Source organism: Betta splendens, chromosome 2, assembly GCF_900634795.4.
Source record: "Betta splendens chromosome 2, fBetSpl5.4, whole genome shotgun sequence".
NCBI classification, from domain to species: domain Eukaryota; kingdom Metazoa; phylum Chordata; class Actinopteri; order Anabantiformes; family Osphronemidae; genus Betta; species Betta splendens.
Genome location: NC_040882.2, coordinates 26,638,512 through 26,661,875, shown reverse-complemented (window position 1 = coordinate 26,661,875; position 23,364 = coordinate 26,638,512). Strand labels below are relative to the sequence as shown.

General features: G+C 49.9%; 3 protein-coding genes and 1 long non-coding RNA gene across 10 annotated transcripts in view; 2 read left to right on the top strand and 2 right to left on the bottom strand.

Moving 5' to 3' along the window:
- Window positions 1-432: 432 nt before the first annotated feature.
- Window positions 433-5,443, top strand: LOC114867972 (toll-like receptor 13). Its single transcript, XM_055513404.1, is given in 5 exon segments — window positions 433-668; window positions 1,165-1,674; window positions 1,676-3,618; window positions 4,323-4,440; window positions 4,556-5,443. Coding segments are annotated over 4 exon segments (2,787 nt in total). The 5' UTR covers window positions 433-668; window positions 1,165-1,189; the 3' UTR covers window positions 4,797-5,443.
- Window positions 5,275-17,130, bottom strand: rnf150b (ring finger protein 150b). 2 transcript variants are annotated; one of them, XM_029172199.3, is made up of 7 exons: window positions 16,273-17,130; window positions 12,858-12,926; window positions 12,068-12,318; window positions 10,907-11,061; window positions 9,425-9,521; window positions 9,002-9,266; window positions 5,275-8,812 (listed from the first exon to the last, which is right to left on the bottom strand). In XM_029172199.3, exons 1-7 carry the CDS (start codon window positions 16,727-16,729, stop codon window positions 8,694-8,696), a joined length of 1,413 nt encoding a protein of 470 aa, XP_029028032.1. In that variant the 5' UTR covers window positions 16,730-17,130; the 3' UTR covers window positions 5,275-8,693. The 2 variants fall into 2 exon arrangements, with proteins under 2 accessions (XP_029028032.1, XP_029028041.1); XM_029172208.3 differs by lacking the exon at window positions 12,858-12,926 and having other exon boundaries at window positions 16,273-17,129.
- Window positions 9,152-10,333, top strand: LOC129605071 (uncharacterized). Its single transcript, XR_008696560.1, has 2 exons — window positions 9,152-9,287; window positions 9,419-10,333. It is a non-coding gene; the product is annotated as an uncharacterized LOC129605071 (long non-coding RNA).
- Window positions 17,131-17,824: 694 nt separating the features above from the next.
- LOC114868011 (type II inositol 3,4-bisphosphate 4-phosphatase-like) overlaps window positions 17,825-23,364 on the bottom strand; it is an 8,771-nt gene continuing 3,231 nt past the window's right edge. For 4 of the 6 annotated variants that reach the window (XM_029171269.3, XM_029171297.3, XM_029171278.2 and 1 more), the window contains 15 exons: window positions 22,836-22,983; window positions 22,601-22,731; window positions 22,372-22,479; window positions 22,193-22,301; window positions 21,236-21,401; window positions 20,983-21,156; window positions 20,698-20,908; window positions 20,413-20,618; window positions 20,207-20,330; window positions 19,999-20,125; window positions 19,472-19,609; window positions 19,295-19,392; window positions 19,113-19,210; window positions 18,893-19,047; window positions 18,146-18,696 (listed from right to left, as the gene is read on the bottom strand). In XM_029171269.3, the coding sequence (XP_029027102.1) occupies window positions 18,459-18,696; window positions 18,893-19,047; window positions 19,113-19,210; window positions 19,295-19,392; window positions 19,472-19,609; window positions 19,999-20,125; window positions 20,207-20,330; window positions 20,413-20,618; window positions 20,698-20,908; window positions 20,983-21,156; window positions 21,236-21,401; window positions 22,193-22,301; window positions 22,372-22,479; window positions 22,601-22,731; window positions 22,836-22,983 (2,231 nt within the window). In that variant the 3' untranslated portion in view covers window positions 18,146-18,458. The other 2 variants (XM_029171289.3, XM_055513422.1) reach the window with 2 other exon arrangements.

Genomic DNA, 23,364 nt, shown 5'->3' with positions numbered 1-23,364 from the left:
CGTCTGTCTTTTCTGTAGACGTCTAAGGTTAAATGTCTTATTTGGCATCTTTCTTTGACTCCATCCTTTTCTCTTGTTCTAGATCAGTCAACATTTCTACTCCACCTCTCTGAAATCATACGACTCCTTTTCTTCACATTCTCCTCATTGTCGTAGCTGCTGCTCCTTTTAATTGCTGATGTTCTGTTGTCTTAGTCTGTTCGAGGAATAATAGAAACATATGATCTCAAAATGATGAATACAAACATAGCAGACTCTAGAGCCATATTATTTATGCAATAACTTCATATACTAACTTCACACACCGTTCTGTGCATGTTCCAATTAAACTCCAACACCACCTACATAGAGTTTATATGAAGTAATACTGTTTGACTGTCTGTTGACTCATGTTTTGTTCTTTTCTTTCCTTTTATGATCATCTCTACAGCTCAACACCAGCTGTTCAGACAGAACAGCTGGTGTTGAGCTATGGAACAGTACTTCTCTCAGTACTTTAGAACATTTTTCTTCCTTTTTTCACGTGTTATTCACCTATATCACGTACATCTATACAATAGTACACACAATGTAACTTCCTTTTTAGCAAAACAACACTTCTGCAAAAGGTTCAGTCTAGTTGTGCCTTTCATCAAGTGACTCTGGAGGAGCAGCAACAGAGTGGGCTGGTAAGTTCACCCAAAGACAATTACTAAATAATAACTTATAAAGCATGGCTTGTGTATTAGAAGATGTTCTGGCTTTTTGTCTGGTTGTCACAATAGAACTAGGATCATTGTCCAATTTAACACAAGGGATCCTTTTGCACCTTCTGCCCATTTAATTCTAACCACGGCCGTGAAGGTTTGTAGTAAATTGTGCTGAGTGAACATGACACTGACTTCAGCACCACAGTTTCTAAACCCTATCCTGACTTTGTCAGATGTGCAGCAGCTGTTGTGTGTGTGTTACACTTACAGAAACTCAAACCGCTTGGAACTGTGTCTTTCAGCCTTTGGAACATTTGAAGAACTTCCAATGAAAAAACGACTAGTAGTTGTAAAGTTTAAATCACAATAATGAAATCTAAAGTCCATGTTACATTTAGAATGTAATATTAAAGCTGTGTAATAGATCAGGTGCTGAATGCGTGAGATGGTTTGACCCCGTGTTTCACCTCCTCAGATCAGCATTCTGTGGTTTAGCAGCTATGGGGGCTCCCTCTCTCCTCCTTCTTTTGCTTCTGTCTTGTGCTCTTCCTCCTCTGCTGGCGTTTTCACTTAAAAACTGTACAATTCAATATTCTGACAATCCAAAACATTTGTGTGTCTCGTGCTCCAGTCACAAACTGACTGCTGTTCCTGATGACATACCCAGAGACGCAACGTCCCTCATTCTCAACTCCAATCACATTCTCAAGTTGTCCAGGTCTGATTTCAGAGCTTTGTCCAACCTGACTTCTATTGAAGCCTGTGACAATGAGATCTCACTCATCGATGACGGGGCTTTTGCAGACTTGACTGTGTTGAGGTCTCTCACCTTGGATGAAAATAAGCTTGAGAACCTGACAGACCACATGTTTCAGGGACTTTCCAAACTATTGACCTTATCATTGCTCAAAAACCACATCTCTCAGATCTCCCCAAAGGCCTTTGAGCCTCTGGTCAGCATACTGGTCACATATCACCCTATTGCTACAACTACCAACTCTACGGGATTTAGTTCTTGACTATAACAACTTCACGTCCCTCGATTCAGATGATTTGTCTTTAAATGCAACAAACCTAAAGAAACTGTCTGTTGTTGCAAATCCAGTGGGAAATATCAACATTACTAGAGACATTTTCCCTCATTTGCAGAGTCTAGACATCGCCTTATGTACCAGCACCATCAAGTGGCACGTGCCAAACAAGACGTATCTGAGAGGCCTGACTGACTTATACTTCAGCGGCATCGACATGAGCTTTGACACAGGCAGGAGGATTCTGCAGGCGGTTGGTTCGCTACACAGCCTGACGCTGAGGTTAATAGAGGGGTTTGTGACCACAGGGTTCCTGGACATCGCTTGTCAGATTCCTACTTTAAGAAAGTTGGAAGTGGCTGATACTAAGATCAACACCTTAGAGGAAAACGTGCTGCAGTCGTGTTCTCGGTTGTCTGAGCTCGATTTGTCTAGGAACCGTATGTCACAGCTGTCTGAGAACTCACTGCGATCAGTGACTCAGCTCAGGACTCTGGCCCTGAACAACAACCAGCTCGACAAAGTCCCAGCTGAACTCCGCAGACTCTCGGTACTTGAAGTTCTGTTTTTGCGATCCAACCTAATTAGTGCCCTGGACTGCGATGACTTCCAGAACATGACGAGCCTGAGAAGCCTGTATCTGGCCCACAATCGCATTTCAGCTCTGAAACGCTGCGTCTTCCACCATCTGAGGCAGCTGACCGTCCTGGACGTTGGGTACAATGCTGTTTTTGTCTTGGACAAGACATTCGGAGTTTATTTGCAGAAACTTGAATTCCTGAGCTTGCATAAGAGCGGCCCCTTCGTCTTCTACGAAGGAATTTTCAGCAATATGTCGTCCCTCCGTATTCTGGATTTAGAATCAGACACGTATTCCATCGCTAGCCGGGGGACGTTTATCGGACTAGACAAGCTCCACACTCTCAGTCTTTCCCTTTATCTCGCTCATGATGTTTTTAAAGGACTACAGCACTTAGAAAAGCTGACTGTGCATATTACTCATCAGTGGGGGAATACGCAACAAAATGATTTTCATAAGTCCTTTTTCTCAAATTTACCAAACTTGAAGACGCTTCAGTTAAAAGTCTATGATCAATACCAGTTTAAGATTTCAGCAGATTTACTCAAGGGTCTTGGGTTTTTAGAGAATTTCTCCGCAGACAAATTCTTTGAAACATCTCTGCACCCGGACACATTTAAGCCCAGCCCCAAGCTGAGGCATCTCCAGATAATTCACAGTGGTCTGTCGTATTTGGAGCCCGAGCTGTTCTGGCCGACTCCCAACCTGCAAACACTCGACCTCAGCAGCAATAATTTTAGGTGTTTGGATTTTCTGGCTCGGTCCAACTTGACAAAACTGAAGTGGCTTAAACTCAGTGAAAACAGCTTGTCGGTCATCAACGAGTCGGTCTTTGAGTCTCTGCCTGCGTTAAAGTACCTGGACCTGAGCAACAACCCCTTGACCTGTGAATGCGCCAATGCGGGCTTTAACATCTGGGCTCTGACCACCAACCAGACACAGGTGGTCAATGGCCACCAGTACAGCTGTGCTTTTCCCGTGAGCCAACAGGGAAACAGGTTCCTGGACTTCGACGTCAGGTCCTGTTGGGTGGATCTGAGCTTCAGCTGCTTCCTTTGCACCACTAGCGTGGTCGTGTTCCTGCTCGCTGCCTGCTTCGGGTACCACTTCCTGCGCTTGTACCTGCTCTACGCTTACTACCTGCTGCTGGCCTTCCTCTACGACACGAGGAGGAGGACGAAGCGTGCTGATCACCAGTACGACGCCTTCGTCTCCTACAACGTTCACGATGAGGCCTGGGTCTACGAGGAGCTGCTTCCTCAGCTGGAGGGACAGCAGGGCTGGAGGCTCTGTCTGCACCACAGGGACTTCGAACCCGGTACAAACACTAGCTGCTTATTCACTTCCTTGTTCAGTGTCTTTCTATCGAACTGTAAAAGTGTCACATCCTCTTTTTGACCATGTCAGACGTGATCTCCTTTCATGGGAGGTCAGAACTAAGCCACCAGTGCTGTGGAACAAATTACCACAAGGGTTTCTGATGACTCAGTCAAGAGTAGAATCCTTTGTCAGGTTTATTTGTGCAGTTACACATAGGCACCCTGGGGTGAGGAGACACAGTCCATGAGCGCACAAGGCGTTCGAGGAAGACGCTCCCCCGTTATAAGCACGTCCTAGCTCTTATGGTTACAGCTATGGGCTGAGCTGCTGACATTTCCATTCAAGCTACAGAACACAGACAGAAGAGAAAACAGGAACCTCACTGGTGTATCTTAAAATACATGGTGAACAAAATCTCACCCAGTTTCTCACCCCCAGACGGTTAAAGTCTAGGCGTGAAGTCAACAGGAAACAGATGCCTTTTGCCCAAACACTGTTCAGCACAAAGCATGAACTTACTGAATACATTAAATAATTATTAAAAATTAAAGAGTTTAAGTGCAAAATAGAAAATTTGCATTCCACCAGGCAATAACATCATCAGGCCCTTGTTCAGGTCTGAGCCAAGGCGTTTTAACTGGCTGCTTGCGTCAGGAAGTCGTACTCGTCCACCTGCTTGTCTGAAGCACTGTGTTCCCTCAGGAAAACCCATCCTGGAAAACATCACCGACGCCATCTACGGCAGCCGCAGGACCATCTGCGTGATCAGCCGCCACTACCTGCAGAGCGAGTGGTGCTCCAAGGAGATCCACATGGCCAGGTGGGGGTTACACACACTCCATCTGATCCCACACACATGATCTGATCCCACACACACGCGATCTGATCCCACACACACGTGATCTGATCCAAGCCTCTGTCCGTGGTGTCTGCAGCTTCCGTCTGTTCGACGAGAAGGAGGATGTGCTGATCCTGCTGTTTCTGGAGAACATCCCGACCCGTCAGCTGTCTCTGTACCACCGGATGAGGAGCCTGGTGAGGAGGTGCACCTACCTGAGCTGGCCCGAGGCTGGTGGACACACTGGAGTCTTCTGGCTGAACGTCCAACGGGCCCTGAAGGCAGCAGAGCCTCCTGCTGAAGACACACGGCCCTCCCTGCTGGAGATCCGGCCTTAGAGCGGTGAAGGCAGCTTGGGCTCGGCACGGAGCCTCCTGCTGAAGCCTGTTCCTTTGGTGCTGGGACCCGACCATCACTGTTGTTCAGCCCTTTAAGGTCAGGACGGTGGGCACCTTCAGCAGGTGGTTCCTCGGTTCTCCCTCACCTCTTTCTTAATCTCAGCTTAACTTGCTTTTTTACTTCATCAGATATATAATGTAGATGCGTAGTGACTCGCACTGACCTGAGGTCAGCCTCGGAGGAAGTGAGAGTTTGCGTGGTTTAGATGCGACCGCCGCATTCCTCTGGTGGAGTAGCTACTCCACAGGTTCCTGTACCTGTGGTCCAGTGAACCACAGGCTTCCTCTCCCCTCTGTGCTGTTAAAGTCATCTTTCTGACCTGTAATACGTGTTTGACATTAAACCTGGAAATCAGACCTTTCTGTTTATTGTAATGATCTTGCAGCTTAAGATTAAATTCTCAAACAACCAACAACATCAAGCTCCCAATGAAAGTTTATTTAAAGTCTGTCCCGTCTCCAAACACGTGCAACAACTGAAACACAGATGATGTCATGCCGCTGGTATTTACACGTGTGTGTGTGTGTGTGTGTGTGTGTGTGTGTGTGTGTGTGTGTGTGTGTGTGTGTGTGTGTGTGTGTGTGTGTGTGTGTGTGTGTGTGTGTGTGTGTGTGTGCGCACAGGACAATACAAACAAAACAACATAGAACAACCCAACACACCTCGATCAGCTCTGGCTCTGAAAGACTAATAGGAAATCCATCGTCATCGTTCTGATTTGCAGGTGACATCACACAAACAAAAGAGCAGCAGGAGAAAGTCTTGCAGAGAGAGAATCAGATAAAAGAAGGCAGAAAAAGGAAGATAAAAGGCAAGAGACGTTTAGAGAAACCAAATTAAAGTGCACCAACAACAGGAAATAAAAACAGCATGGAGGAAATTAACACGATCAATGAGGCGTCGCCACTGTCAGAACATGAAGATCGTTTATCACCAAGTTCCTTAAACACAAGAAATGTGGTAGTTATGAAATGTAACCAAGCTGTTTGCAGCATTAAAGTTCACGTTTCACTAACAAATGAATTGTTCTATATGTTGAGTGTAGTGAATCGATAACATCTTTAAGGGCTCTGAGCACTTTATCATGGTCAGAATCACATGATAAATCTGAACACATGTTCCATTTATCAGCTTGGTAAATGAAAGTGTTATTTTACTTGTCTTCAAACAGTTGCCGCCGTTTTTTTCCCCCCACGCTTTATTGCTACATGCTCCTGTTTTTGGCGTAGATATTAAAAAACAAACATCTTTCTACAGAGATTTGAAGTGTTCAGTTTTGTGTGCAGACAGGAACCTGATTATGAACGTGGAACCACTGAATTTGAATGTTCACAGGCAGTAACCTACGGTTCATCTCCAGGGACCGTCACTGTGGCCGCCGACTCGCTCACATTCAAAAAACCAAACGATGCAGGAGTGAAAACAGGACCTTAATCAGATGGAAATAAAGCTTGCAACACAAATGAAGTGACTTTAATTAAAACATCACCAACTACACACACAAATCCGTCACCTTCATATATTACAGCAAATAGCAACTGCATCGATTTCACCAGTGTTTCAATTAACTAGTGTTTGATAAGCAAAGGACTAAGTCTGAGCCGGTCACTGAAGCTGAACAGAGAAAAGACCGCGCGAAGCAGGAAGAACCTTCAAAATAGGAAAAGACGTCACAGGCAGAACTGGGACAGAAGCGCTTGTCTCCTCCCATCACGTGTATCAACAGCTGAGACTGTGGTTCCCGTCAGGACACCAGCTTCAAGCGTTACAGCGGTTTTATCAAGTTCTAAACCAATTCTGCGTCAGTGCAGAGAAACGGGACTCATTCCAGAGCCTGCGATCAGCTTCACTGGTTTCATCAGACAGCGTTCAGCGTCTCTGTGCTGGATCTATGTACAACTACACACACAATCCACTGCAGCCTGAAGACGACTCACCAGCCGTCAGTACTGAGGGAAATCAGTCTGATGCTGAGCGACTTCATTACAAAAATAAACGTCTCCTCTGGTATCAAAATAGACGACAATCTTTAACTCTCTTGGTTTCAGGAAGCTCCACCCGGGTCTCTACTCCATCTGACAGGACCTGCTACGTGGAAACAGGGAGGATTCGTTGCCAAATCTCTACAGCTGTGAACACACGGACTGACAGGTAACAGCTGTAATTAATGAGTCAGTGATGTGGCTGAACCTCTGGATGATTCTAATGGCAGTAAACACTACATGATTGAAAACAGTCATCGCTGATGAACAAGTGACAGATCTGATCCCTGATTGTCAGGTCATGAAGGTAAAATGCGGGCTACGAAGGCAGCGCGTTGCCACGGTAACAGACACGTGGACAGACGGACAGACGGACGCTATTTAAGTTGAACCATCACAGAACGTTTGGACAAAGGTCATTGAAGGTTACAACCACAGTGGAAGACGGAGGAAGGTCTGAGCCTTCGATGTGGAAGGACAGGTTCACACGGCTCAGACGTTTGTGTCGTCACACATAGGTTCACAAAGACGTTCAGTTTGGTGCCGTTCTGAAAACTGCTTCGAACCGGAGTAAGAACACTGAAGACGCTCCACGTGCTTCACTAGCTCAGCCTCACGTTAGCGTTAGCCACACGCTAAAGCCGCTGAATGATGGAGGACTTTGTCTCCGGTCTCGTCCACTGAAGAAGCAATGACTGCGACAGAAAGGTCAGTGTCCACGGAGGCACGAGACACGTCGGACCTCAGAACCGCCAACAGACACTGTACAGGTTGAACTCATCAGGGGTTGGTTGTAGAGTACAGTCACTGGTTCGTCAGTCACACATCAAGCGACAGTGGTCAGGTCATGTTCTGGGCTTCACATTTGCTCAATCCCTCTGTGCCCTTTAATCAAACATTAGGATTGTTCTACATTATTTGGGATTACACGCTGCTCAACCCTCGGCTAGAGGCATTCAGCGTTTCTAGACGTACGCAAGAGCCTTTTAAACCAGACTGAATAAAAACATTGTGTAGTTAAAATTAAAAAGTGCAGCCAATGCTGTAATACTGCCAGGACACGGAACCTCTAACAGTGGAAGGGGGGTCTTTTCAGAATAAATCTTCCTTTGTAAACCAAGACGGATGTCTCACTCGTCTACAAGGAGCGTCCACCGTTAGCTACCGTGAGCTAAAGCAACAAAATGTAAACCACAATAAGACACCGCCGCGTCCTCGTCTGCCGTGGTGGGTTTAGCTGTCGGGCCTCTACCTGCAACCAGTCCACAAAGGTCCAGAGACAAGTCCTGCAGAAAATCCAGAGTCCTGCCTAGTGTCTGGCGTTGTCATGCATCTTCACGTTCCTCTAGATTCACTGACTAATGGTGAATATTAGACTTTAAAAATGTTTCCTCTTGGACGCTGACTGTTTCTGGCTCAAGCCTGTTCACCAGCAGAGCACGGTCCTCCAGGTTAGAAGTCCATGGACTCATTAGGACACAAATGTAAAGACCATTTTCACAAAATTGTATTAGATTTTAACTCCTTCCGTCTCTGTGGGAGTTTGTGGCAGATACAGCACATATGGAAGGAAGCGTGGGCTGGTTGAGGTCCAGCGCTGTGAGAAACTACAGTCAGCCTGATCCAAGCCCAGCGTCGGTTCAGTTTGGTTTGGTCTAGACAGAGAAACCCCAGTCAAACCTTGGTGCTGGTTCTGGATTGAGCTTCCACGTGGTGAAAACCAGAACCAAGCCCTTGACCCGTCTCTTGTCGTTTGGTTTGGTTCTAGTTTCAGATCTGGACCTTCAGCCTTGTTCATTTAACCTGATTCAGTTCGTTTTGGCCCAGGAGTCATTTGGTTCGCTTGTGCTTCTTTCAGGATTTGTCTCCCAGATGAGGCTGCTCCATGGACTCCTCCTCGTCTGACAGGCCGGTTTCCATGGCGATGACCAGCGACGCCACTGAGGCGCTGCTCGCCATCGGCTGCAGCTCCCCTGTAGAAGGAGCACAGGGTCGGACTGAAGACTGCTACATGACATGTCCGTGGGATGGAAGATTTAACCTTAGTCTGAACCCAGTAACACATGACGGGAACCATGTGCAAGGAAACTAAGAGGGTAGAGCCAATAAGGTGCTGTGTTATACAAGCTCCACCAGGTGTCAGTGCAGCACTGTGAGCTCACCTGTGTGTGTGTCCGTGGTGGCAGTCACAGGACTGTCTCTCAGGGTGTCCGGGTCCTGGTAGTCCTGTGGGAGTCCCACTCGCCTCACGCCTGGGTCCAGCACCACCGATGAGCCCCCTTCTCTCAGCATGCCGTCGCTCAACGCCCCCGAGACCACCGCCTCCAGGGCCAGGACCCCAACGTTGCCCATTCCACCGATCCCACCTCTGCCGGCCATGGTGAAGTCGTACTCGAGGGGCAGGTCGTCGAGGCAGTCTGCGTTCAGCTGGAGAGCAGGTCACAGAAGGTAAGGATTGATGAAGTCGCCTAGTTCTGCTTCAGGGTCCATTCAAGGAACCAGGCTATGCTTCCTCAGGTCAACCTCTATGATGGACGGTGCTCAATGATGCAGCCCCCCCACCCTGTGTTTGCTTTCAGACTCACAGCGATGCCCAGAGCTTTCAGGATGTTCATCTTGCACATGGGACACGTGCGATGGTCCAGCAGCCACGGATCCACACAGCTCTTATGGAATAAATGTCTGCGAGGGAACAGAAGCAGAGAGACGGGTCACACCAACATGCTGCAGGAGAATCCAGCTCACAGCTGCTTCCATTTTCAGCAGTTACACAAGAATCTGACTAAACGCGCTTTTTGTTTGCTCCGTTATCTCATGAATTTTGTTGCATAATCACAGGCAGTAAATAACTGCGCTGTCGTAAGGAGAGTCACTGTAGCCTGAGGAAACCAGCTCCATTATCTCCACAGACATGCAGTGAGTGTCGTTAACAACAGAGTTTGAAAAGTCTGATCATTCAAAACCAAGTAGAAAGATGAACAAAAGGAAAAGTGATGAGAAAAAACCACGCGAGTGACGACTGATGACAAACTGCTCATCAGTGTTTTAGTGGAACCGACCAAAGCACTAACATGTTTAACCTGTCAACGTGTGATGGTCACATGGTACCAGCATCTAGGTGGAGCAGCAGTAGCAGTAGTAGTAGTAGTAGTAGTATAGGTAGTAGTAGTAGTGGTAGTATAGGTAGTAGTAGCAGTAGTAGTCGTCGTCTCAGTCACTGGAAACACTTCTGGCCTGATCATGAATCAAATAATTTAGCATCTTTCTGGAGACTTTGAATGTATTTTAGTAAGTGTGTAAAACCTGAGAAAAGTTTGTAAATCCTGAATTTAAAAAAGAAAACAGTGTTTGCGTCAAACCTAAAAACCTGTTACTTCAGGTATTACAGTATAATTAAAGCGCATCCAGGGAAGGGACCACCTTCCTCAGGCACAACATAAACCCAGTACATTGAGACTAAGATGTTAAATATACATGAGTGGAAAATAACAGAAGCCTGTTTCATGTCTTTCCTCAGTCTTTGAATCTCTGTTCTCTTTGCTTCTAACCTCAACGTTAATGAATTATTGGTTCTAAAGGCTGAGTTATAAATTGCTCTGGTTGTTTGTGCTTGTTCTTTAATCATAGCTGGTCTTCGTATTATTTGTTAACCCTTCCACGTCACAAAGAGCTTTCTCTGAGTGGAGTAGTTTATATTGTAACTGGGCTCTTTTTGTTGAGCTTTGCCTTTAGACCTTCAGTGCATCACAGTGTGATGGCTGTGTAGGTGACGGATCCACAACAGATGTTGGAAACCTAAAACAGATGTTGTGGCATCTGACTCGTACGTCACAGGCCGCACCCAAACTCCCTGAACTGCCTCGTTTCCTGCACTTTTTGTACTCAGTCCCAGATACAGAGAGGCAGGAACACGTGAAGCACGAGGAACCTGGACTAGAGACATGAGGCGACTTTTAGTCAAAGATTCGCTGATATTAAAATAGTCCATGTGTGAAATGCAAGCTGTGGTCACCAACAAGCCGTGGCTCTGCTGCTTCTGCCTGTTGTGGTGTGGTGCGGGCGTCTACCTGCAGGGCAGGATGCGGACCACATCGTTGGCCTTGTAGCCCTCGATGCACACGGCGCAGTTGTCGAAGTCTGCCTCCGTCTCCTGGTCGCCCTTCCTGATGGTGCGGACCTGCAGCTTGCTGATGGCCTTCTTCGCAGCATCTCCAAGTCGGCGCTGGAAGAGACGGAGACAAGAAGCAGGCTTAGAGAAATGAGTCTCTACTGAGATACTGGGAAATGTGACAGAGGCTGTTTAATGCAGTGTATAGTCTCAGGTTGGACTCAAAGAACATGTGGAAGAAAATGTGGAGCTGGAGGAGACCCTGAACCCGAGGGAAGAGACCCTGAACCCGAGGGAGGAGACCCTGAACCCGAGGGAGGAGACCCTGAACCGAGGGAGGAGACCCTGAACCGAGGGAGGAGACCCTGAACCCCCGGGGGAGGAGACCCTGAACCGAGGGAGGAGACCCTGAACCCCCGGGGGAGGAGACCCTGAACCGAGGGAGGAGACCCTGAACCCCCGGGGGAGGAGACCCTGAACCGAGGGAGGAGACCCTGAACCGAGGGAGGAGAACCAATGGGCTCAGTTCAATGCAGGAACCAGGGTCCACTTCAGCTCACTCTTCTTTATGTTCTAGAGTTATTTTTTGCTGTAGTAGCTGCAGACCTTCCTCGGTGAAACCATGTAGTACCATTCGTTTTGCAAATGTTCATTATTACAGAACAATAATCTACCGTACCAGAGTTCAGAAACATATGTAACACACACACACCTCACTGGATGCTTGTTTTCCACTTCACGATCTTAGAGCAATCGTCTAGTAACTAAGAATATTCATCTGACAAATTCAGTTCATTAGATAACGATACTTGGTCTCATATCAAGGGACTCCACAAACCCACTTCCTGTCGAATGCTCGTCTTTCTCTAGAAAGAAAACCCCAAAGCACATGTTTCGATGCAGATGTTTCCAGAACTCTTTCTTGTTGAAACTTTTATTTCTTGCTGAACTGTTTGTCTGCGACTGTTTGGCTGCTTCATCAATAATCAGGTCACTGACTGAAGCAGAAATGCTGAATCCACAAACCGTGCTCTTCCTGGTCTTGCTCTAGATTTTATCTAATGGTTCAACCAGTAAAAAACTGACAAGCGCTTTGTCACAGGACGGTGCTGACAAATACCTGGTTCCTGTCGCGTGCGTTGGCGTATCGGAACCTCTGGATGTAGTAGAAGACGAGCCAGGCCAGCGAGATGATCATCAGCACGATGAAGGAGATGGAGACGAACACCACCGACGTCCTGCTCACGTACTTCTGCAGGTTCCGCGTCCCGATGGTGATCGTCATGGTGACGGTCACGTTGCGCTCCAGCAGCAAAGCCACCTCCCGGCCTTTGGGCTCCGGGATCATGATGGCGATGACCTCACCTGTGCCTGAAGAGGGAAACAGGAATTAAAGGAGACTTGGACAAAGGAGAGGAAGCTTGAAGCACCTGATGAGATAGAAATGAACCCGGGGCCCCCTGTGAGCAGCGGCTCAGTGATCGGGGGTTAGAACCAGCAGGTAAACACAAGATCTGTTCACATGGACTCAGCTCGTTCAATTCTCCCACTCTAATGTTGTTCTGCGTCGCGGAGCAACAGTGCGACTGCACGAGACACTGAGCAGGACCGTGTCAGGCCGTGTTCCCCGCGGTGGGAGGAAGTATCCCAGACATTCAGCCCAGACCTGCTGCCAACACCTATTTAGTTTGGACCGGGGTCGGCTCAGATTTCCACCACAAACAAAGTGCTGCACGGTTCCTCTGGGCTGAACCGAACCCACATCCACCAAAGTCCCACTGTGGTCGTTCTAGTCTCCACCCGACTGTGATTGTTGTGTTTAAACATGTTTGAGAGGAACAGCTGGAGGCTGTTTTCAGCACAGTAGGTACAGTCTGCTTAACACTGAGCACATCACTAGCATCACCTACCCTCTGTAGGGTCCCTGAACGCCTCGTATGTGTATGGGGACTGTTTATTACTGCAGGAGGCCAGTTCTCCTGCACAAACACAAACAAGAGACGTTAACGGACACCCGGAGTGACTACAACAGGACAGACCATCACCCATTCACCCCCAGTCGTACGCTCAAACAATGACCAGTGTTTCTGCCTCTGGACCAGTTCAACTGAAGCTCCTTATGGTCAGACTGGAAGTGAAGCTGCTCCCTGACAGCCGGCCGGCCTGGCGTCACGGCGGTCCCTGTCTTACATTTCCTTCATTCAGCATTTGACACTGATGCCGTCGGCTGCTGATACTGGAGACAGAGCGTACGCTGTGTAACTGTAGACTCGCCGCTCGGCAGCTGAGGCTCGGCCTCAAGCAACAGGAAGGAGGTTCAAGTGGGGCGAGCTGCTGTTTGACATCAAGCCTGAACATGTGATGCAGTGTAAGACTGATGCGTTGAAGCAGGGACCCCGCGGTAGAAACGCTGCTTCTGTCTGGGAGCAGATTAAACTCTCATTCAGACTCTGAATCAGGTGAAAGTCCAGCGTTTCACAACAAAACCTCACCAAAACAAAGTAGGATTTCTTGACCTCTCTCTCCGTTTAACGCTCTCCAGAAGACAATGTCGGTTCAACAACCCCGTCACTATGGCAACCAGCTCCTCACCCACCCATGGGAGACGAGCGCCTAAAAATAAACCTGCCTCGTGGAGCCGGAGCACAAAACCCAGAGCTGTGGTTTCAGGAGGCCGTGTCCACCAGAGACGCCCGACCCGGTGCCGGTCCGGGAGCGTGTCGGTGCCGGTCAAGGTTAAGTGATGGTGATAGACACACACGCTCAAGTGTGTGTGTGTGTGTGTGTGTGTGTGTGTGTGTGTGTGTGTGTGTGTGTCTACACTCAATTCAGAAATGTGAGGTTTTCCTTGTGACTGAGGCCTGACTCCAGCAAACACACCCTCAACTACAGCCGCTACAAAAGTGAGAGAGTGATCAGCACATTTTATTTTTTAAATCACGTTGGGTTTGGTAACAAACTCAGCTGCTGGGAATTCATGAGCATGTTGACAATCACAGGTTGGTGATTAATGGAGACGCTCACGGGAAAGTTTGTTCAGAGCGTTACAGCCCCATAAAACTAAAGGACATCGATTCCCTTAAAGTCTCTGTAAATCAGTGGAAGGAGTTTTACACATAAATAACAGCTCCGCCACTGACGCGTGGACGGGTCCTGTTTGTTCACACAGTAAAACAGCTGGTGTGATGTAGCACAGTGTTTGCTGGTCGACCCGTCTACCTGATCTGGACCCGTCTGTGGTAAAGGCCCGTGTGTGGAGGGTTGGACTCCCCTGGGTCCACACTTCTACAGCTGTGAGGACTGAAGTTAGAACCCTCTGGAGACGTGAGAACCCGACTTAACATCTTCATCTTTACAGGGACTAAAACTCCTGTGTGCCGTCATTTAGAACACGCGTGGGACAGAAGAAGCTCGTTGTAACAGCAGTTGGACTAATGTGTGGTACAACAGACCGGACCAGACCGGACCAGACCGGACCCGACCCAGAGCCCTGACTGGACCCAGTGGAGAGCCTGGACCAGACCGGGCACAATGGATCACACTGACTGTGGCTATTGACCAGCACTGAACGAAGCCCAACGGCACCAGTAATGGACGAGTGACTGGACTCTCTCATTTCATGTGGAAATGATGAACAAAAGCTGAAAAACAGTTGGGACCAGGTTTAAACCAGCTGACGAATGAGCATCTGAAGGAAGACGCCCAAACTACCAAAACCAATGATTGCACCAGGTTTTTCTGGAGCCATTTTTATCTGGAGCCAACGGTGATTGAGTTCCTTCACACATCAGTGCCTTGTTTCTGCAAATGGTTAAAAGCTCATGGCTTCAGATTTAATGACTGTGTGTGTGGGATGTAAAGTGGACATTTATACAGTCGACTTCTGAGGAACAGGCACCGATGTCCAGCGTTCAGTTTGTACATGAGGACATTTGGATTATTCAGCCTTTGAGCTCCTCAGATCAGGGGTTCTTTGATTTATTGTTCTATTAAGTTCTTTTTAGCCTCAGAGCGATTGAGGAAGATGCTCCAAGCTTCTTTGAGCAAACGGAACATGTATCAACGAGTACAAAACACAGACTGCGCTGATCTGAATTAAAACAGATGAACTTGACGACTTGTGCTGAGGGAGCGTTTTCTACGATGACGGGTTTAATCCACCAACGTGATCATCGTCTGACGACTCAGTGCTGCAGCTGTGTGGCCAAATAATTGCACCAACAACCCCAGAGAAGCGTGACCACCCAGTGGAACTATCAGACCTTCATCTCAGCACAGATCTGTGGAAGCTCTAATGGCTTCTGATGACGAGACGCTAAAAATCAACTGTTGGGCTTCAGGTCATACTGGTGCTACTGGTTAAAGACAGCAACTTCAGCCAAACTGGTTTCTTATTCTACAAACAAATACCTCAAATGGAGCAAAGAGCTGGTTCCGGTGTGGAACCAGTTTTCCTGGTGTGGAACCAGTTTTCCTGGTGTGGAACCAGTTTTCCTGGTGTGGAACCGGTTCAACATTATTCCTTGGTTCTGGAGCAGCTCTGAAACTGGCTCAGTGACGAGGGAGTGCTGGAATAAAGACGAACAAAACTAATGGAACGGCCAAGATGAGGCACTGGAAGCCCAACCCTCCAGATGAAGCTGAAGCGCTGAGCTTCAGGACATGTGGTAAACTGCTGGATGAATGTGGGCTCGTCCAACATATCATTTCATCAGGGGCATGAAGTTCACCACATCGACTTTTCAGCAGCTCGTGTCACAAGCCGAACTTTGCACTCAAAACATCATGAGGACGTTGATTTAAAGCAAACAAGCCCTCTGTTAGGAGCACTTCCTGCATGACTGGTTCTAGAACCAGAAGCGGATTCATGAGAACGCTGAGGGGGTTTCCAGCTGTGAGTGAGTCCGGTCAGTAGCTCTGACAGTGAACAAAGACAAGGCCACGGCCACAAAACAGCTAATAATAATATCTCACTGACTCCATCACAGCACATCACACATGCTCTGGACATAATGGAAGTAGAGGCAGACGTTAAGTGAAACCAGCTGATGTGAGAACAGGCTCGTGTGAACGTCGGGTCCACATTAGGGGCAGCTTGAGTTCATGGGACGGGTCAATAAAGCCTTGTGACGGATCAATCAACCAGACTTGACCAGCCCTGCAGTCTCTGGACACCAGTCCACACGAGACTGGAACCCAACCCCAGCACTGGTTTCCAGCCCTCCAGTTGGTGACGAGTCGTCCAACAACAGATCCACGCAGATGACCTGCTAGAAGCTGCCGTGGCGCTCGCCACATAAACGCGTGCGGGCGCGCGCGTCGTACCTGCGTGGGGCATCGTGATGGTGTCGTTGGCGTTGGCGGAGCCCACGTTGAAGATGACCACGGCCGAGGCGTTGTGCGCGGCCGCGTGGCGGATCTTGTCCTTGTAGGTGCAGTTGCCCCGGGCGACCAGCGCGATCCAGGCCGCGGCCTGCGCGGGCACGGCGAAGCGCGTGCTGGGGTCGCAGGCCTGGCGGTCGTGCGGCGCCGCGGGCAGCGCCACCAGCCCCTTGGCGTCGCGCTTCGGCGAGTTCTCCCCGTAGCGGCCGCACTCCGTCCTCTCGGTGCGCAGCTCCGACGTGGCCGGGTCCACGTAGGTGATGTTGACGAAGGCGGTGTACCACTCCTCGCGCTCGGCCACGGTGAAGTCCAGGCACAGCAGGTGGACGAAGCAGAAGGAGAGCAGCCACGTCGAGAGGGCCAGGCTGCGGCAGGCCGCCACCAGCGAGCCCGCGGCCATGGCGAGCGGCCCGGCCGAAGCGCGTCCGTGGGCGGGGGTCGAAGCCGCGCGGCCGGCGGACGCCTACTCCGCCATGCTGCGGCGGAAGCCCGGGTCCGAGCGCTTTGTTCCGCGTCCCGCCTCTGGCTTCAGCCGCTGCCGAGCAGCACACGCCCGTTAGCCGCCTCCACGTCCATCCGCCCCGGGAACAAAAGCGCAGAAACGGCCCCGAACGAGGGCGCCTCGGTCCGCCGTGAGACAGCGCGAGGCGGAGCGGCGCTGCGTGCAGACGTTTCCGCTGAGCTCCGGCTAAACTGTGCGGCCGCAGCTTAGCTAAGATGCATTGTTTTGATGCTCCGTCGTTGAACCACTTCTGACAGGAAACACGACAAACTGAGCGTCCCTCCAAAATAAAACCGGTGTCATTTCAGGTGAACGGTTAAAAATTAACTCGTCTCGTGGTTTTCTATCAGAAGGTCAACCTTAAAGGTTAAAACATACATAAACAATATATGTTCTGATAATCTTTTACGTCTTGCCAATCATTAGTGGAAAATTATATATTTTATACTATTTATACGTGACGCTAGTCACGTCAGTAATAAGCTGTATTCTTAATATGATTATACAGCCAACTGCCTTTTAGTTATTACATTTCTCACCTACAATAAACCAATTAATACTTGTTCAGGCAAGTATAAAATGTATGTTGTTGACAAGTTACAGACGCAGAATTTCATCAATTAATCTAATTTTTTGCAAGTGTCTTTTAAACAGAGAAAGAAAAATATTTAAACAACGTCATATTCACTAATGTTTGTCACGTTACGTCCCTTCGGTAAATTACTCAAAATTTTAGATTAGACTTTAGCTTTTACTTTGTAGGGGAACTTAACCCATTTCCGTTATTACAGAGTCACACTCGGCGACTTGACGCTGTTGTGTTTGAACCGTCATTGGAGAAGCGCCACCCAGCGGCCGCGCAGAGGAACAGCGGCTCCACTAAAACAAGACGGTTCCGTCCAGCGTTTATACAGCGGCGGCTTTAAACTAGGGACGAACAGCGTCTAAAACAGCTGTACGAGGAATCCTGACAAAACACAAAAGAGACAAATGTGGTGAATGAGAGCAGAGCTTTAATCCACATCTACTTAAACATCAAACATTCATTTATTGCAGCAAAAATAAACAACAAAGTGGGTCATAAAAATAGTTTCTACATATGTATATAACAAAACATGCACTTTACACGATAATACTGTCACGATAAAATAATTGTACAGAAACTATTAAAAACAACAAGTGTGTTCATCCATAGCTGCCGTCTGGAGGTCGGTACAGTTTGGGGAACGTGAGGAGCTGCACGCTGCTGAAGGCAAACTTCCTGCTGCCAATGTTCTTCTGCACATTGTCCATCCTGCAGCCATCCCTACACACACACACACACACACACACACACACACACACAGCAGCGTAGACATTCACGTGCATATTAATGAGCACTAACACCTGAAACCAAAACTCCTCCCGTTCAGATGAAAAACAACACAAACATTAAATACTGATGAACATGGTAAAACATAAACAATTCAGAAACAAACAGAATAGTTTTAATGGAACATCTAATGGGAGTCTGTGACCACTGGAGTTTTGATCTCACAAATGTCTAATGACTAATAGTGTTTCAGAGTCACTATGAAAACAGCGTCTGGGATATTATGTTCACCATTAACGTCCCAGTTTGTCTGGTCTATTGGTATTTGGCCAACAGTATGACCAGGCTGAGGATCAGCCACAGAACCAGGAGGTGAGAGGTCACCAGCAGGAAGGCCACTGGGTACAGGTGTCGCCTGGGAGCTTTGGGGGCCAAACACTGAGGGATCCACAAGCTGTGGAGGTCAGAGGGACGCTCCTCTGTGTCAAACCCAGAGACAGCGACCCCTGAGGGGGAATAACAGCCCAGCATGTGGCCCCAGGACAGACGAGACCTAGAGGAGCAGGATCCAGTGTGCGAATGCGTGCGAGAATGTGGGATGATACCATAAGGAGGAGGAGGCGAGGATGGGATGAGGTAAAAGAGAAAAGATAAACATTAAACTGAAAATCCTCAATGTGAAAGTGGACAAAGAAACCAAAGGGAGGAAACCAGCAGAGAAACAGGCAGCAGCGGACGCACACACGCACCTCCTCATGCAGTCCAGCGCGCTGGTGAAGTGCTGGCGCCCGAGCGCGTGGCGCTCGCGCAGTATCACACACTGCTCCAGCGTCACCGACATGGCCGTGCGGTCCTTGGCGCTCTTACAGCTGGTCAGACGGACGCCGTTCACCGTGCGGCACACCTGAACAGAGGCCCAGACTGAAGCAGAGACCCGGTGGAGCCACCGTCGGCCTCGGCGTTTCCTACCAGCGCCGCGAGCCACAGAACCTCCACGTTCTTCCGCTTCCTGCTGTCCACGGTCCGGTCCAGAGACAACAGCAGGTCCGGCAGCGCCTGGATTCCAGCTGGACAGAGGCGGAGCACACAGAGGGTCGGTTCAGAGCTTCAGACCATTTACAGCAGCGGCTGTTTCACGGTGTGACGCTCACGCAGCGCTGGCAGGCGGTGTCTCAGGGCGGTGCAGTACGTCTTCAGGCGCTCGTAGTTCTCCTGGTTCACTCTCTCCTGCAGAGAACTGTCACCAAACCTGAAACAGCAACGCACATGAGTGGATGAAGACGTCAGCCATATAGCAAGGCCTCAGTGATGAAGAACAGGGCCCAAACCTCTCAGCCAAACTCTGCTGCTGGTTGATTCCAATGTTGAAGTGAACAGGGTGAAGTCGAATCAAAGATCCTTTTAGTTCCTGTGGCAGAGACACAAAGTCCTCTGGAGGAACCGGGACGTTGACAACCAGACTGCCCCTGAACAGAGAACAGGCCGTGGGGTTGAGTGTGTGTGTGTGTGTGTGTGTGTGTGTGTGTGTGTGTGTGTGTGTGTGTGTGTGTGTGTGTGTGTGTGTGTGTGTGTGTGTGTGTGTGTGTGTCCGTCCTTGCGTTTAAGGTCTTTTTGAGAGTCAAGATGTGATTTTAGGGCTGAGGAATTGACTTTTGGTTCTGATTAGAGCAAAGATTAGACGTCTGCCTTCATTTGTGATGGTTAGGGTGAGGGAAGGCATTATGTCAATGGTGGGGCCCCAATTTTATAGCACCGCAAGGCTGTGTGTGTGTGTGTGTGTGTGTGTGTGTGTGTGTGTGTGTGTGTGTGTGTGTGTGTGTGTGTGTGTGTGTGTGTGTGTGTGTGTGTTTCCCACCACGTCCCACTCAGCGTCGGCAGCAGGTCTCCCGCTTCCTCGGTTTTGGCCTCGGTGATGCTGAACGTCACCTCGCTCAGGTCGGCCACGCCCACCTCCATGTCCTCCAGCATGCCCAGCTCGTCTCCTGACACACACACACACACACTGTGTACACACACACACACACTGTACGTGCAGCGTCTACAGCCGATGGGTGTGTCCGTACCAGAGGTGCTGAGCAGGCTTTCAAACTGAGCCAACACTCCCACAGAGTGAAGCTGCTGCAGGAAGTCGCGGTCCTCCAGACTTCCATGCAGCTTCAGCACGAAGCCACACACGACTGCAGAAAGCTGAGAGAACACGCCGTTACCGTGACAACTATCATAACGTCTGTGCAGTCGTACAGGCATCACACTGATCTGTGTGGCTCACCGCCTGGCTGAACACGGCGTGGCGTCTTTGCACCACGTGTGCGGGACCCTGGCCCACGGTGAGGCCCACGGCCGCCTGCAGCACCACGAAGGTCATGGCCGCTCGCGCCTGATCCACAGCCTCACGCACGCAGTCCCTGAGGGTGACCACAAGGGGCAGCAGCTGCTCCTGCCAGGAGGAGGCGCAGGTGGAGAAGCAGGGAGAGACTGTGGGAGTAGAGGACAGATCATCAGATGAACCCTGCCACGCCCTGTGCACACATCAGAGCAGGATGCGGCGCCTCACCAGCGCCTTGAGAGCCTGTCTCCCCAGGAGCCTCCTGCTGCTCCGATCCCGTCTCCCCATGAGCCTCCTGCTGCTCCGATCCCGTCTCCCCAGGAGCCTCCTGCTGCTCAGAGGCCATCAGAGCCTGAGGCCGGTTCTCTCGCTCCTGCAGCCGCTTCACCATGGCGATAATACAGCTGAGGATCTTTCCAACATTGGTCCAGGTTCTGTCCTACAAACACACCAAGGTAAAATTCGTCCCACAGGTGCTGGGACCAAAGCTCACACTGTCGAGGTCCAACTTGCCCACTCCTCCTCGCCGTAGTCATGGGGCGAAGGCTGCTGCTCCTGCGCAGCTGCTGTGGCGTCGCACACTGAGCCGTTGCTGTGGTTGTGGACGCTGGCAGGGAACCGGCTGTGGGCCGCTAACAGGGCGCGCTTCACCAGCTCATCTTGGAGTTCCTCAATGAACAGCTCTGTCTGGTTTAAAGAGACACATGAAGCTTGATGCTAGCTCCTTTGCTTCATGCTGTCAGTCTGAGGATGCGAGGCTCCTCACCTGCTGAGTCAGGCTGTCCAGCACCCGCTGCAGCGAAGTGGCCTTCTGCTCCAACGAGACAGAGAGCAGCTCCTCAGCGAGGCCAAAGACCAGGGGCTGCAGCTGGGCCATGCTGCTCAGCAGCGCTCTGGCTCTGGAGCATTCGGCCCGGGAAAAGGAGGCAGAGCTGGAGAGAAGCATGGAGCAACAGTCAGCCACCAAGTTCACCACCGAGTCAGTCACCGAGTCAGCCACAGAGTCATTACCGAGTCAGCTACCGAGTCAGCCATAGAGTCATTACCGAGTCAGCCACCGAGTCAGCCACAGAGTCATTACCGAGTCAGCTACCGAGTCAGCCATAGAGTCATTACCGAGTCAGCCACCGAGTCAGCCACAGAGTCATTACCGAGTCACCTACCAAGTCATTACCGAGACAGCTACCGAGTCAGCCACAGAGTCATTACCGAGTCACCTACCAAGTCATTACCGAGTCAGCTACCGAGTCAGCCACAGAGTCATTACCGAGTCAGCTACCGAGTCAGCTACCGAGTCAGCTACCGAGTCAGCCACAGAGTCATTACCGAGTCACCTACCAAGTCATTACCGAGTCAGCCACAGAGTCATTACCAAGTCAGCCACAGAGTCATTACCGAGTCAGCTACCGAGTCAGCTACTGAGTCAGCCACAGAGTCATTACCGAGTCAGCTACCGAGTCAGCTACTGAGTCAGCCACAGAGTCATTACCGAGTCAGCCACAGAGTCAGCCATCGAGTCAGCCACTACTGACAACAACTACTGTTGTTTTCTCCTTGTCTAAACTGAGGATCCTGACAAATCCTGCACTGAGTCATAATTTAAAACTGCAGCGTCACTAATCCTGACAGAGCAGAGATTATAAGGATTAACCTCTAAAACATAAAACAATGCAGTGAGGATAAAAAGAGGAGTCACTGAAGACGAAGAGGAGGAGCCTCACACCTGTGGCTGTGGGGGGCGTGTTTGCTGAGCAGCCTCTTCAGTCCTCCGTGTTTGAAGGACTGGTGGTGATCGGCCGGAGCTCCAAAGGTTATGATCTCATACCACACACCTGCAGAAAGAGGGAGACGCCAGAGCAGTGAAAGGTGAGCACGTGGACATGAACAACACGCAGCCGGTACCTGGGCTGTCCGGACTCGTGACCTCCATCCTCTGCGAGTGCAGGTTGGTCGGAGCGAACTGAAGGTGTCGGTCCGATCGACTGCTGCTGGACTTAAAACAGGCCAACGCTGTGGGAAACAAACAAGGCCTGTGTTCAGCTCCTCTGTGGGAATATTCATCTGTGGCTGCAGCACACGTGCATGTTCATGTGGTGAATAGAGTGAGTCAGAGTGCACGAGTGGCTTCTACCTGAGAGCTGGTGGAGCTCGGCCAGCGTTTCCTGGTAGCAGCTGATCAGGTGGTTGCAGTGGCCGAGGACGTCACGGCGGAGTCCGTCCCAGTGGAGCGGCAGGTCGCTGAGCTCCTTCACGTCCTGGACCCTTCAACACACGTAGGGCATGAGTTCACTCCCCAAGGCTGCGAGAGAGGACGCGCTTTCACTTCAACACAACATCCAGACGCAGATGAGCTCACACACACACACCTGCTGCTGTGCTCGTGAATGAGGATGCTCAGCAGCCGCTTGGGCAACGAGAAGGAGAGCGGCGTCTCCGACAGCTGCTCCCTGACCAGCAGCCAGCGCTGGTCCTCAGTCTGGAACCGGTACAGCTTACACACCTGAGCACAGAGCACTGCACGCACACACATGCACATGAACGCACACACGCACACACATGCACATGAACGCACACACACACACATGCACATGAGCGCATGCACACACATGAATGTACACACGCACACACATGCACACACGCACACACACACACACGAACGCACACACGCACACACATGCACATAGACGCACACACACACACATGCACATGGACGCACACACACACACATGCACATGAGCGCATGCACACACATGAATGTACGCACGCACACACATGCACATGAACGCACAAACGCACACACATGCACATGGACGCACACACACACACATGCACATGAGCGCATGCACACACATGAATGTACGCACGCACACACATGCACACACGCACACACACACA